The 15,870-nt window shown below is 39.0% G+C and overlaps 1 protein-coding gene across 1 annotated transcript; it reads right to left on the bottom strand.

The window, feature by feature from the left end:
* Nucleotides 1–742: 742 nt before the first annotated feature.
* On the bottom strand, nucleotides 743–11,038 carry dnajc25 (DnaJ (Hsp40) homolog, subfamily C, member 25). Its single transcript, XM_020529777.2, has 4 exons — nucleotides 10,679–11,038; nucleotides 8,026–8,178; nucleotides 5,480–5,950; nucleotides 743–4,556 (listed from the first exon to the last, which is right to left on the bottom strand). Exons 1-4 carry the CDS (start codon nucleotides 10,997–10,999, stop codon nucleotides 4,434–4,436), a joined length of 1,068 nt encoding a protein of 355 aa, XP_020385366.2. The 5' UTR covers nucleotides 11,000–11,038; the 3' UTR covers nucleotides 743–4,433.
* Between the last annotated feature and the right edge of the window lie 4,832 nt (nucleotides 11,039–15,870).

Genomic DNA, 15,870 nt, shown 5'->3' with positions numbered 1-15,870 from the left:
GAGGAGCAAGGCCATTGGAGGGATTAAAACACAAGCTTGAAAAGACATCCTGCTACATAAGAATACAGATTAGTAGATACATTTCACAAGATTTTCATTCACAGCTAGAATCAGTGAGCAGTGTGCTGTTTTCTTTTGTGTTATTTCCCCAATCTTGACAGGAACCTTTTTATTACAGAATTTTGCCAGAAAAGCTTGTTAAATAATTATGCCGTGCAGAAAAATTTCTTCACATGCAAGACAACATGCCACTACAGGTAACTTTTTCTTGAATGAATCAAACTTTTTTTAGAATAACGTTAAAGTGCAAACAAATTAAGGGCTTTTAAGATATTTGAAACCATTTTAAATATATGATTTAAAAGAGTCTATATCTGTTTCCAAAAACTTGAATTTTCAATGTCTTTACAACATATGAAGGTATTCATAAAATAATGAATTAAAAAAAACTCAAGCAGCACTTAGCCCTCCACTTGTTCAATTATAAAATGTTTACTTTAAAAAATAAGCAACGAGAAGTAAAACTCTGCATAACAGATCAGTCATGTCTTTCAGGAATAACTGCAAAAGTATGCATCCTGATCCCTTGTTAGAAAAAGGTGATACATATCATTCTATACCATTTTCTGCTGTGTAACATATTATAAAACCAAACCAACATTACACACAAATCTATAATAAAGATGGTTCAGATATTACTCTACTTTAGAATTTAACACCAGATAGTACTCAAATTAAGTTATGCGGCCAACTGTCTCGTTTATTGAGTATCAGGAAAATGTTTTTGAAGAGTATAGCAATTTCAATTTGATAATTATATTGACCAATTTTCCTGCTGTACTATACATTGAGACATTTCAGCAATAATTCAAAAATCAAAATTCAGTATAAAGCAAGAAAAAAATAAATTAAGTCAGACAGAGCAAAAAGAGAGATTCTAATCCCAGTGAATTAATTCTGAAACTGTCATTAAGTCTCAATTAGCATAATATTAGAACAAGCGTTACAGAATGTTTGGCAAAATGCAACAATGCATTTCAACAAGAGAAATCAGACAGGCAGTTTTTCCAGAACACATTCCCTCAAAATGTAGATTTTCATATCTTGCTGAATATTTGTTCAAACAAACAATATCTTACAGCCTCCAAAACAAAGTGTCACCAATGCTATTCTATCAACTGTTTCTTCCACCAGTTACTTCCTCTTACGGCATTGATTTCTTTAAGAGGTAGAGTTAGAGAGAATACCTTTGCCTTTACATAGGGCTTTTCACCTCAGGCTGTCAAAAATGCTTTGCAGTAATGAGCTGTAGTGCAATCACTGTTGAAAAAGCAACATTCTTAATGTGCAGTCAATTTGTTGACAGCAAGCTCCCAGGGCCAACGTGATAATCATTGGAATTTTCTTCCCTGCAGTATGGCTAAGGGATAAATATCGGCAAGATTTCAATACCAGTTGCCTAAGTGGTCACAATTCACATGCAAAACCTTGATAAGATCAACAACTCTTGTGGGGTTTGGCAGTTACACCAAGGAAATTAAAGTAGGTTAGTTTAATCTTGTTTTCACCTGTTATCCATACAGCACACTTATCAAGGCAGATAAACGATCAGTAATCAGGAGCCTGACGTTCCCTTTGCCAAACCAGGGGTGCATGGAAATTTTGTATCACTACACACCCCATCAAATTTTAAGTTAACAAAGACCAAGTTTTGAACCTGGAAGCTTCTTGATTTGTACAGTACAAGTATCATCTAAGCACGTTGACACATTGAAGGCAACTGCTCTTCCCTGAAGAAGAGAGAGGTCTGCTATCGTTCTCTTTTTACATATTGCAATGGGAAAACATGATCCTTGACTAAATTTTTGGCCACCTGTCCTAATACTGATTCAGTGTCAAACTCTGTCCGCTAATTCTCCTGAACCACAGCTCACTTGACAGCATCCTTACCCTGAGTCAGAAGACTGTGGGTTCAAATACCAGTCCAGGACCCGAGCACAAAATCCAAGGCCAATATGCCAATGCAGTGCTGCTGGTCCCTTAGCATTATTTAAGGAGAAAAGGTACACTCTGATATTCTGGACAATACTTTATCCCTCAATCAACAATACAAGTTCATGTGGTTATTACCACCTTGCTGTGTGCAAATTGGCCATTACATTTCCTATGACAGTGACTACACTTCAAAGTGTTTCATTGGCTGTAAAGTGCTTTTGGTCATCCTTATGATATGAAAGGCACCAAATAAATGCAAGTTATTTTCTCTATTTCCTGTGAAGCACCTCGGATATTTTGCTGTATTAAAGGTGCCAAATAAATTCAAATTTTTCTATCAAAACTCAGATTTTAAATAGCCAATCAAGCGAGAGCTTTATTCTCAATGAAACTATTACAGCATCTTTGGTGAACTGTGAGATGTTTTGAATTCTAAATCCAAAATAACATCCTAGTTATTGTTTACTAATGAAAATGAAGTAGCTTTTAGTGATTTACATTTGTTAGTGAGCAAAATTGTATTGACCCACCGTATGATGCAACCACCTTCTCCTCCATAGTTTCAATACGATTGGTATACAAAATATCAGTGACATCTTTCATTGTATTATTGCCTGTTGATGAATAGGCATTACTACCAATCTAAAAGGGGTTTCCAAAATCTATTGTGGGTTAACTAGCAATACATTTCAAAGACTGTGCAGTTAATGACATTCTGAACTGTCAGTTGTGCGTTGTTTTATTAATACTTGCTTCTATTGGTTACTACGTAGATATTCTTCCTCAAAATCTAGAAATAAAAAAATGATAATTTTGTTTCCAAAATTGTAAGATCGGACAAATCCATGCCTTTAATTCCATATTTTTAAAAATCATTTTTGTAATTAAGATAATTGATTTGGCATCTCATTCTAAATCATAATGACAGAATATTTCAAATTTATATACAAGGGGTAAAACCTCTTTGTCTGAGAAGTTATTTTTAGGATCGACAGCCAAGGAAGACGCACATTAGAAGATGGATTGTTTTGAATGAAATTCCATTATCCATCTCAATTTAGTCTAACATCGTTAAGCGCAGGTACATATTAACATTCCTTACCAAGCACGGAGATAAATTTGTAACAATCCAGTCACTTCATTATATATAAAATTTTAATGGAACCATTAAAAAACAAAATGCTGCAAATACTTGGTCAGACAGCATCTGCAGAGAGAGTTAGTGATACAAGTTGATGACCATGAATGTTAATATTATTCTCTTCAAGGTGCTGTCTATTAATATTAACTTCTGCATTTCTTCCAGGTTTCCAGCATTCAAAATTCTGCCTTTCAATTAATATTTCCTAGAAAATCAGTCTGTGGTTACTAAGGATTAGCTATACTAGTCTTCCATATTGGTGTCACTGCATTCTGAATTGGAAGTACTTAGTTCAGCATAGGTTCTATCATGATCTATACTGCATAAACAGAAGATCAGCTATACTTGGATTAGGGTTAATAATAACAGGATTAATAGCCCAGTGGAAGGGGTCCAGCTCTGGTTGGGATGCTCTTTGGAAGGTTGGTGCAGACTCAATGAGCCAGATGGCTTCTTTCTGCACTGTAGGGATTCTATGGTTCTATTCTAGTACCAGCAAATTATCACAAAACCATTATCAAGTCCTTCCTATGAGGAAATGTTAAAAGAACGAACTTGCCCAAACAAAACACACCATCCCCTACTTTGTCAGCTCAACTGATTGTTGTGAAACAAATCTGAATTTTGTCATAGGGAATTAATAATGGTAAAATTATTTGCATCCAATCACAAATAATGTACAAGGTGGCTGCAAGTAAAAAAAGTAAACTGTAATCTGCATTTGTTTACAAACCAGTTGCATGTATTTGAGCAGCCACTGATTTTTCTAGTATATATAAACAGTAACTTGCAGGCACCCCAAAAGCTTCTGCCATTTGATGTTGAACAGCTATTATTTCAACTTCCACCTAGAAAGCTAAACAACAATTAAATCATCATCTCACATTTAGATTTCTAAGACATTTTAATTTATAACTCAAAAAACTCTACAGTGAACTATTCCTTGGCAATGCAATTTCCAACTCACCTATTAATATATTTATATTGAATGAATAAGTGACCAAAATCGGTAAAAATCTGTCCACGTTAGTCCTTCCAGGCAAAAAAATATAATTCGACTAACAGAAACAGCGCAGTCAGATTCTATATCAATACACATTTCCACTAAAATTTGGGAATGTATTTTTTGTGGGGTGAATCTAAATTGTAATAGGGCTGTAAAAAAAACTGAATCTGTATGCTGTTTAAACTGAATCCTGAGTTATTAGATCAGTGATATTTATTTTTCATTATCAAAATAGTCATTTTTTTTAATAAAAAGACATTTTCTGTAAACACTAGTGTAAGGCAGAGGTATTTAGTCATCTATGAAGGTTAGCCTCCCTGGCCCCTCATTTTTCATCCATCGCCGATACCGTTTCCATCGTGGATCTGATGCTACCTTTTTTTTGAGTTCTTCCTCTTGTTCCAGCTTATAAACCTGAAATTAAATAAAAGTCAGTCAATTCAGCTGTATCCTGCTTCCATTTGAGAGTTCACCCAGTGAGTAGCTAAGACCATGTTGACAACAGGTTCATGCTAAGTTAATTTATAACATTGGGAACCATAGTTATAATAGCCCAGTGTTAGATAATGGAACAGGAGATAAAATAATTAGTGTTCTCATTGCAGCCCGACGAATCCTGCTTGAAGTTTATATACATGCTATGGCCAAGAACCAGATCAGGCATGGACACATCCCTCTAGGATCACAGGTAGGCCTTTCAGTCTCTCCAGCATGTTCCACCATTCAATGAGACCATTTCACCCGTGCTCTGATGATCAATCACCACCCTGAAACACTAACTCTGTTACAGGTACTGCCAGACTGACATTCCCAGTGTTTAAGACACGGGTCATCTTTATTCCCCCTATTTCCGCAACCTAGGCTGAACATCCATTGACATTTACTAACAGTCAGTTGGGACAAGTTACCATCAGTTAACTGTCATCCATTGACACACCTCAGCAGAAGGAATCAACAAATTCAGGACTGCAGGAAACGTATAAAGCTGACAAGCAAAAAAAAAAAAAAAAAAAAAATCTCACAATGAATTCTATCAGGGATTCCAAGCAGCCAGCCATCTTCCCAATATAAAATTTAGAATTTAGAACCATGAATCATTGATCAGTTTGATTCCACAAATCTTTTAACTACTAAATTTTACACTTGTCAATGGGCATTACCCTTTGATTTAATTCTTTGTCCTGCGTGCTTAGGTGTGTATGCTACAAATGTTTTAAACTGAATGCTCTCCATTATAGAAACACTATATGACTGAAGGTTCTTAAAGACCAAGAATTTAGTTTTAACCATTGTTTACATAATTTATTGTTCTTGAAGTTGCAACATACAATGCTTACCTCAAAGTTTTCTCGTAACCACAGCTTCCTCTCAAGGAAGATCTCTTTCTGATGATCTTCTAGACTATCAAATTGGCCTTGTGACATTTTCATGTTTTTTCGAATAATATACAACTTTTCTTCTTCTCCATATTCTTCTTGTTTTATATGAAAACGGTAAATCCACCTGCAATACCAGATTATATACCTACAGATGTAATAAGGAGCCAAAACAATTTGGAAGAGGAGTATATCATATATCTGTGGCTTCTGATAGCCTCCTTTAATGTCAATGTTATTTTTGATAATGCCTTTAATGATTTCCTCCTCCTCCTCTTTGATTTCTTCCTTAGAGCGTCTGTTTTTCCCTTTTTCTTTAGTTTTGTTAAGCAGGCCTTGCTGCTTTGCAATTTCTGTGGCCTGGATTCTATACTTTGGCACAGTAGTGAGATAATGAATGGCCTCACTATAACTGCTCCACCAGCTGTAGTACTGTAAAAACAATAGAAATTAAAAATACAAAAGTGCAAAGAACTAACAGTTAAACATAATTAGGTACAGTCGGTAATTCAGCCTGCTCCACCAATTAATATGATCATGCCTGATTTTATCTCAGCCTCAACTCCACTTTCCTGCACACTCCCTATAACCCTTTAACACATTACTAATTAAAAACTGTCTGTCTCCTCCAATATACTCTGTGCATCGTACTCTTGGTTAGTGAATTCCACAGATTCATGATACTTTGAGGGGAGTAATTCATCATTTGTTTAAAGCCACAACTGCTATATTTAGTCTTCGTACAGTAAAACAAATCAATATGCAGACACATTATTGCATCAAAATAACTAAAATTGTGAATACCATACCTGGTGCAAGAAAACAAATTGCTTTTGGTAATAATGCAATTTATTTCAATTAATCTCTATCTCATCGCTCAGGAAGCATAGGGTTCAGCTTGGTAGAGAATGACCAAAGAACAATGATTTAAAAATATTGTAGCTGGGTGGTTTACTTGCTGCCCCATAATGATCACATTGATCATAATTACTAAAATCCTGCAAACTATTCTCTGCACTTCAATTTATAGGCTGTAAGAAATATTGATAAATTTGAACACTAACAGGCTATTGCAACATTTTACAAGCTGTGGAAATCCGAGGTAAACATTAATATATGTATCAAAACAATCATGAAATTACATAAGGAGATTTATTCTGACTGAATTTATCCATCCAGAATGATCCTATAGCCCTTTTTCAGATCTCTTGAAAGTTGATTTCCCTAATTTTATTTAATATTCACCCAAATACTTCTGCAGTCTGTTATTTAACATATGACTACTGCCACTTCAGTAAAATCATTTGTTTTTGCCCTTTTAGGAGTAAGAGTAAACCATACTGTGGGGGTCTGGACTCATGTTGGCCTGATAAGGGTGGCAAATTCCTTTCACTGAAGGAATTTAGCTTACCCCAAGAGATTCAATAAATGGTGAATTTTTCCCATTTTGCAATTTGTGACGGGAATCCAACACAAGATTTTTGGCTGCAAGCATGTAACTGAACCATCATAGCTCGTCAACACCAACTATCACAAAGTGAAACTACTTCAACATTATAGCTACAGAAGAGAAGCATACCAAAATTGCTTTCTAACTGCTAACATACAAGATAGTCCATATCTTTCAGTCCCCTGAAAAATGCAGCAGGTCGTCATTATTTGGCCTATCGTGTCTGAGCTAGCTCTTTGAAAGAGCTGTCCACTTAGTCCTACTCCCCACAACCTTTCCAATTCCTCCTTTTAAACTACATAGTAACTGTCAAAAGAAAATTACCTACGTTGAGGATGGGTTGTTATTTATATTCAAGGCTGAGACAGGCAGATTTTTAATTAGTAAGGGCATCAAGGATTATGTAGAAAACACAGGAAAACAGAGTTGAGCATCATCAGATCAACCATGTCTCACTGAATGGCAGAGCAGACTTGATGCGCTGAATGTCCACTCCTGCTCTTATGGTCTATGGTTTTATTTAATCAGCCTCCAACACTCTGGATTGTAACAACTTGCTGCAGAAAACAATTGTAATTTTCCTCCTTGAATTTTTTTTGCCAATCATTTTAAATCTCTCTTCTGGTTACTGACTTTCCTGTCAGTGGAATCAGTTTCTCCAACAATCTCAACCTCTCAATCTTTAGCTTCTCAATTAAATCTCCCCTCCCCCTTAATCTTCTCCCCTCCAACAAGGATCATTCTAGCTTTTCTAGATGCCTGACAAAAGTCAGAAGTTCAATTTCTAAAACAGTTTATAAACTTATTTCCCATACGAATTAGACTATTTGTTAAACTGGAACTTTGCAAATACAGTTGACAACAGAACACCATGTGAGAAAGATAACTGAGGAAGCAAATTATCAGAAATATTTAAGATGATGTCAGTATAAGTCAGGTCTAAATATAAGCCATTGCGTTTATGAACATGTTGATACTCATCAATAATTGTCAATATATGGCTCAAGTCATGTAGCGCTTACCTACAACTGAACGACATATTGCATAAATGCCTTACCTGAAAGAGTGATATAGCACAAACTGTCACAATTATAACTATCCTGACATCCACTTTGGGTGCTAGCCTTCTCTTGTAGTAATGGTAGTAATGTCTGTAAAATTCATCAGGATGATCAAGCATGTAATCATAATCCTTCCGGGCTTCATCATCCTTTAAGAAACAGGGTTAAAACAAGAAGCAATTATCACCATTATCATTTTTTAAATCTAATATTACCAACTGATTAAAAAGACTGGCAAACATTAAGTAACATGCATTTTTATAATTTCTATTGATAATTCTGCAATTATAAATAGGAAGTGCAGTACGATAAATATCACAGGTACAGTAAGAAGCACAGATTTTGTGGTGTCCCCACCTAGTCTCCAATCCATCCAACAGAATACTAATACCAAATATAACACAATCTAATGTAAGCTTCTCCCAAAGAGCTCCTTTTAAACTGTGTGGAGCTGGAAGAACACCGCAGGCCAGGCAGCATCAGAGGAACAGGAAAGCTGACGTTCCAGGTTAGGACCCTTCTTCAGAAGTGAAGGGTCCCGACCCGAAATGAAACGTCAGCTTTCCTGCTCCTCTGATGCTGCCTGGTCTGCTGTGTTCCTCCAACTCCACACTGTTATCTCAGACTCCAGCATCAGCAGTTCTTACTATCTCCTTTTTAAACAGCAAGAACATTACAGTTTAAGTATGACAAATTGGTTTGATAAAAGAAAATGCACCAAAAAGTAATTAAGAAAATCTTGTTCCAATTACCTATGAGAATATTTTTGGTTTTCATGTAAAACCTGACAAATTAAGAGTCCTGAAAAGTTACTCCTGTAATTGTGGAGAACACAAGGTGATTTCCACTGGACCTAAAGTTAGAAAGAAGGTCATTAATCTGAAATAAACTATTGCATTAAACATTAGTTGATAATTGATCACTCAATGTGCAAATATGGAAAAAGTTTGCTACTGTCATACTGTCTAGATTTTCTGGATTAATAAAATACTAAGCAGCCTAAGGCTAGGACCCAGAGTTATGAGACAGCTTTCTTCTGCAGCTTGGAAATGGGACTGCAAGATTTACTTCAGTGGTGCTTAATGAGGACCAATGTTTACATTTCCAGCATCTTTAGGCTGTATTCTATTGACAACTGTCCACCCTAAAGTGTCAAACAAGCAACGTAAAATTATTCACTACAAAAACATAAAAGTATACATAAAATATACATTTGATTTTTTAAATAGGTAGGTGGTTATTTTTGACTGGCATGGACTCATTGGGCAGAAGGGTCTTTTTAGTGTTCTGTAAACCTCTACAACTCTAAGTTAGTTACCCTAACAATTCTACATTCAAACATAAGTACGAGAACCAAATAAGTTAGAAAAGTCTTAGGTTTGAACTCTAGTATTTGCTGAGCTCAGTAACATTCCCATTTGTGTTACAAAGTTATGACTTGGAGCCTTGCACACATGATCTAGGTTGTCTTTTCACTACTCTACAAGATAGCTACATTGTTGGAGGCCCTGTTGGCCTGTTCAGGTGGATGTATACAATCTCAGGGCAGTATTCAAAGAGAGTAGGGAGTTGCCTTGGTCGCTATAAAACCCTCAGTCAACATCACTAGAATTGATGAATTGGTGGTTTTAGTGCATTGAAGTGCTGCCATTTTGCATACGTAAGTGACTGCGTTTCAAAAATAATTAATTACATGGAAGACTTCATTACATTCTGAGGATCCGAAAGGTGCTATCTGGATCTTCGGACATATGGGCTAATGGTAACATTATGACCTCCATTCAATGACTGAAGCTATGGACAATATTTACTTTTTTCTTATCTAAATCAAATGATAAGTCAGCACTTGTAAATAAACCACCTCAGGGATGTACCAGAAGGTACCTGGGTTCCGCAGAATCCAACAAAAGCCCCCAGTATTTGCATGAAACTAGGGGCATGGAGGAAAAAACTTGACACTTTTCACACATACATTTGTTGCCCAATACTATAGCATCTGCTCTCATCTCAGGATGAGTTAAATATGTCCGTAGTAGATAAGACAGTCAATGATGCAACTTCACACGTCCTTCTCTATTCCAAAGAAGTTCCTCAACTCTTGCTCAGAACCTCAAAATGCAGCAAGGACAGAAATTTGCCAAATTTTATTCTGACATTTTTCAAATAGAGAATGTGATAAAACTGTGCCAAGACAGAAACAATTTTAAAGTCACTCATGAAACTCATGACCGTGAACAGCAGATGAAATATATACATTTTATAATTTTATTCTTTGACAGTAACTGACAAATGATGTATTTGGAAATAAGGTTAGCAGTTCTAAGTCTTGGGTGAAGTGCTTTTGAATAGTTAATCTAGGAGAAGTTGTCAGTGACAGTCACCATTCTTCCATGTAGACCAAAGCAGTTTGCTTTTCATCCAACCATTTAATGTTCTACACATTTTAAAATTAAAAATCACAGTAACCAGAGATGCAGGTTTCCTTTTGCCAGTAGCTGACATTTGCAAACAAGTCTATTCAATACTATCAACACCACCAGGATCCCGCTCCACCACCCCTCCCCGAAACGCTCGCATCCTCTAACAGATGTTCCTCTTGCGCCCATATGCCCCACACCACAAAAGATGTACCGTGCGCCCAACCCACACCTTCAGTGTTTCATAGGCGGTGGCAACCAGCAGGAACTTCTCCTCGGGGTTCTCCCCGGCTTCCGTGGGCCGGTAGCGGTCAGGGTGGAAGCGCCGGGCCAGCTGGCGGTAAGCGCGGGCGATGTCGCTTTTGCCAGCATCCCTCGACACTCCAAGGACGTCGTAGCAAGAGACAGCACCGCAGTACAAGCCTTCCACCAAGCCATCGACCTGGCCCAGGAGGGTGGAGAAAACGGCACAAAATCGAAGCAGCAACCCCACTACAGACCGCCTGCTCGCCGACGCCATGTCAGCGAACTGGCGACCAATGTCATCACACATGCGCAGTTCCTGGGCACTACAGCTTACGTTAGCGGTCGCGTATGGTGAACGTCACCATTTCAAACCCTAACGGCTATTTGTTCGCGCGGGTAATCGTCACTGACCGTTCTTCACGGTGAGTTCGTTCAGGCCATCGTGTCCATACTAGCCCTTTGAACGGCCCATTGTTTCTCATCATTTCTTCTTCCTACCCTTCACGATCCCCCTGAGTAAAGCCCTGCGATCTTCCGCCCATTCAAATAGTTCTTCAATTCCTGTTTTTAAAATTATTAACAACTGTTCCTAGATCTTATTTCAATTTAAATGTTTTCCAAATGTATAATTAATAAGATTGAAGCCTATGGTGCTATCTCATGATGTTAACGGGCTGTACTCGCATTCCAGTTTCAGGAGTCTATGGGTTCAAGCTCCCTACTCCAGAGAATTGAGGGATGACTACACTGTTGGATGCACCAACTTTCATTGAGATGTTGAGTAGTTATATCAGATATTACATATTCACTTCACAGATATTCTGTCCTGTGAAATGGATATGTAATATCTGATAGAACTATTCTAAAGGTTTGCAGGGCAGGTTTCTCCAGTGTTCTATCCAGCCCTTAGCCTCAATGAACATTACAAAAAAAACGGTTCTGGTCATTTGGAGACAGCAAGAACTGCAGATGCTGGAGTCTGAGATAACAAGGTGTGGTGCTGAAGGAACACAGCAGGCCAGGCAGCATCCGAGAAGCAGGAAAATTGACGCTTCGAGTCGGGACCCTTCTTCAGAACAGTTGCCAGTAGCTGACATTTGCCTGACCTTCTGTGTTCCTCCAGCTCCACACTGAGTTTACTGAGTTCTGGTCACTTTGGCATTTTTAGCAGGACGTTGCTGTGAACACGTTGGCTAACCTTTCCCTCATTACAAGAGCACTACACTTCAAAATACTTGATTAGTTGTAAATGTTTTGAGTCAGCCCAAGGTTTTTAAAAAAAAGGTGCTGCATAATTGCAGTCTAACTAACCGGTGCTTTATGTAATTTAACTCCCCTTCCCACTCCCTTGGTGACATGTCCATCCTGGGCCTCCTCCAGTATCACAATGAGGCCACATGAGAATTGGAGGAACAACACCTTATATTCCACCTCCAGAATTTACAGTCCAATGGTCTCAACATAGAATTCACGAGCTTCAAAAATCTCCCCACCCCTGGCCTCATCCCATATCCAGCCCTCCCTCTCATCCCTGCATCCTTGACTTGACACAACCTGTTCTTCTTCCTTCTCACCTATCCGCTCCACCGTTCCAATTGACCAAACTCTACATCCCCTACCTACATTCACCTATCACCATCCCAGCTGCCTTTGCCCAGCATCACCACCTTTCCTTTATCTATTTCTGAGCTCCCTTTCCCCTCCCAGTCCTGATGAAGGGTCCAGATCCAAAACGTCGACTTTCTTGTTCCTCTGATGCTGTGTGACCTGCTGTGTTCTTCCAGCTCCACACTGTATTGACTATGACTTCCAACATTGTATTTCAATTTTCAGTCATTTATATTTTGGACCACTTGAAGTAAAGGCCAGCATCTCAGCTGGTTCCAATTATTTCAACAGAACAGCTAGGAACTTCAACTGGGATTATTTAACAACTTATTTGTTTGCCTTACTGTCATAACTTTTTAATAGCTGGCTCATTTTATTCTATAAAATCCAGACCAATTTTCATTTAGAATGGATACTGACAATTTCCACATTTGTGAAATATTTGGCTTCCAATCCCTAACAAAACCACTTGTGCCTGACATTAAGAATCCTTATACCAGCTAAAACAGATGGGAATCCCAAAATGTGACAATAAAGATAAAAAGAAAATTCCCACTAGATATTGTGCCATATCTTTTGCGCGCAAAGATTCCTTCATGGTACTATGAACGTCCCAGTTAAGGTCTGGTAGGATATATTGGCTTAATCATTTCGAGAATGTTATTTCTAGAACATAACTTCAATTTATCCGTAGTCTTTTCCCTCCCTAAAGAATGGCCTTATTTGCTATATCAATCTTTGTTAAGGTACATTATGCTACAGCGTAAAATATCACAGGGGTAGGCAATGGCCTAGTGGTATTATTGCTAGACTGTTAATCCAGAAACCCAGCCAATGTTCTGGGGACCTGGGTTCGAATCTCACCATGGCAAATGGTGGAATTTGAATTTAATAAACAAAAACTGGAATTAAGAATCTACTGATCACCATGAAAACATTGTCAATTGTCAGAAAAACGTATCAGGGAAGGAAACCTGATGTCCTTACCTGGTCTGGCCTACATGTGACTCCAGACCCACAGCAATATGTTTCACTCTCAACTGCCCTCTGAAATGGCCGAGCAAGCCATTCAGTTGTACCAATCACGACAAAGTCTCAAAGAAATGAAACTGGACGGATCACCTGGCATTGACCTAGGCACTGGAATAGACAAAGGCAGAAACAGTCCTAATGACCCTGCAAAGTCCTCCTCACTAACATCTGGGGGCTAGTGCCAAAATTGGGAGAGCTGTCTCACAGACAAGTTAAGCAACAGCATGACATAGTCATACTTACAGCATCATACGTTGTAGACAATGTCCCACACACCACCATCACCATCCCTGGATACATCCTGTCTCACTGGCAGGACAGACCCAGCAGAGGTGGCGGCATAGAGGTATGCAGTCGGGAGGGAGTTGCTTTTGGAGTCCTCAACATTGACTCTGGACCCCATGAAGTCTCATGGCTTCAGGTTAAACATGGGCAAGGAAACCTCCTGCTGATTACCACATACTGTCCTCCCTCAGCTGATGAATCGGTACGCCTCCATTTTGAACAGCAGTTGGAGGAAGCACTGACAATGGCAAAGGCACAAAATGTACTGTGGGTGGGGGATTTCAATGTCCACCACCAAGAGCGGCTTGGCAGCAGTACTACTGATTGAGCTAGTCGGGTCCTAAAGGACATAGCTACTAGACTGGGTCTGTGGCAGGTAGTGAGGAAATCAACGAGAGTAAAAAACATACATGACCTCATCCTTACCAACCTGCCAGCTGCAGCTGATCTGTCCGTGACAGTACCGGTAAGAGTGGCCATCGCACAGTCCTTGTGCAGATGAAGTCCCACCTTCACATTGAGAATAACCTCCATCATGTTGTGTGGCACTAACACCGTGATAAATAGGACAGACTTCACACAGATCTAGCAACTCAAGATTGGGCATCCATGTGGTGCTGCGGGCCAACAACAGCGGCAGAATTGTACGCCAGCACAATCTGTCATCTCATGGCCTAACATATCCCCACCCACTCAACCATTACAATCAAGCCAGAAGATCAACCCTGATTCAATGAAGAGTGCAGGAAGGTATGCCAAGAGCAGCACCAGGCATAGTTGAAGATGAGGTGTCAACCTGGTGAAGCCACCAAACAGGACTACTTGCATGCCAAACAGCATAAGCAGCAAGTGATAGACAGAGCTAAGCGATCCCACAACCAAAGGATCAGACCTAAGCTCTGCAGTCCTACCACATCCAAGAGGAGGAGGCTCCATAAATATCTGGCAATAGTTTTACCCCTTTTATATATTCCTTAAAGCCAATCTTTTTCTCGGCACATTTGGTTACTTGACCCGATATGGCTGTATGGAATTCTTCCACAAACAGCAAATTATTCACTTTAAATTTGGTAATGATATGCTTTTTTAGCCAATAGTATTATTATATGTGGAAGAGATGGGTTAAGGGAATTGAGGTACAGATCAGCCATTATCCCATTAAATGAGAGAACAGGCTCACGGGGCTAAATGCCCTCTTATTTCAATGTTGAAGTGATTAATAAGAGTCTAATGGGACACCAGATAAACATTAAGGTAAGAAGATTATAAGGATATATTGACAAGGTGAAGATAAAGATGAGAGGGAGGAGGCTTATAGAGTCATTACAGCAAAACAGGCATTCAGCCCAATGAGTCTGTGCAGCTTTGCCAAGTTTATATCCCCCAATGACCATGACTGCTTCCAGCACCCTTGGGAGCAGGGATTTAAGATTACGCAATAATTGTGTTAAAAACAAACATTCTTTCTCACATCCCCGTGGATATCTTTTGCCTAAAGCCTTAAAACGGTGTGCCCTCATATCATTCGGAGATGTGAGATTTGCTTTATCTTACTTCAACCTGTCAAATCTCCCTTGATGCCCTTTGCTCGAAGTAGAACAACAGTTGTTCCTCCGATCTGACATGGTAGCTAAATTCCCTTATTCCTGGAATCATTCTTGCAAACCTGCTCTGCACGCTCACATACTTCCTGAAATGTCGTTACTGGAGCTGAATGCTCTATTATTACTTATATACAAGCACCAGATCACAGACATTGGGCTGAATGGCCTCTTTCAATGTTATACATTAAAGGAACCAAGGTACCTGGATCTTCACCTGAAGTGCTGTAACCTGCAAGGTTCTGGATCAGGTGCTGGAAGGTGGCATTATCATGGGTAGCTAGTTTCTTTTTTTCAGCAGAGACACAAGGGGCTGAATAGTCTCCTTCTGTGCCGTAACGTTTTGATGGTTCTGTGGAATTTAGGACTCAGCAGGCCATTCAAACTTGTTCTGCCATTCAATAAGATCATGACAACGCCAAGTCTTTCATCTGAGTTCAATGGGTTGCGAAATGGTTGTTCAGTCTAAACAATCTGCAGAGTCTACCACACTCAGGACAGGTTTTACTTGATGGGTCGGGCAGACAGAAATGTTTGGGGGGGTGGCATTTCCAAGGCCTTTGTCACCCTCGGGTGGGGCCACGTGATTTAGGAAGTGAAGACGTGGCCCCTTTAAGAGAAACGGCAGGATTCTGCCCCGCGCGGTGGTAAC

Source organism: Rhincodon typus, chromosome 3 (genome assembly GCF_021869965.1).
Source record: "Rhincodon typus isolate 14 chromosome 3, sRhiTyp1.1, whole genome shotgun sequence".
Lineage (NCBI taxonomy): Eukaryota > Metazoa > Chordata > Chondrichthyes > Orectolobiformes > Rhincodontidae > Rhincodon > Rhincodon typus.
The sequence above is the reverse complement of the archived record's forward strand: the minus strand, read 5'-3'. Positions and strand labels throughout refer to the sequence as shown.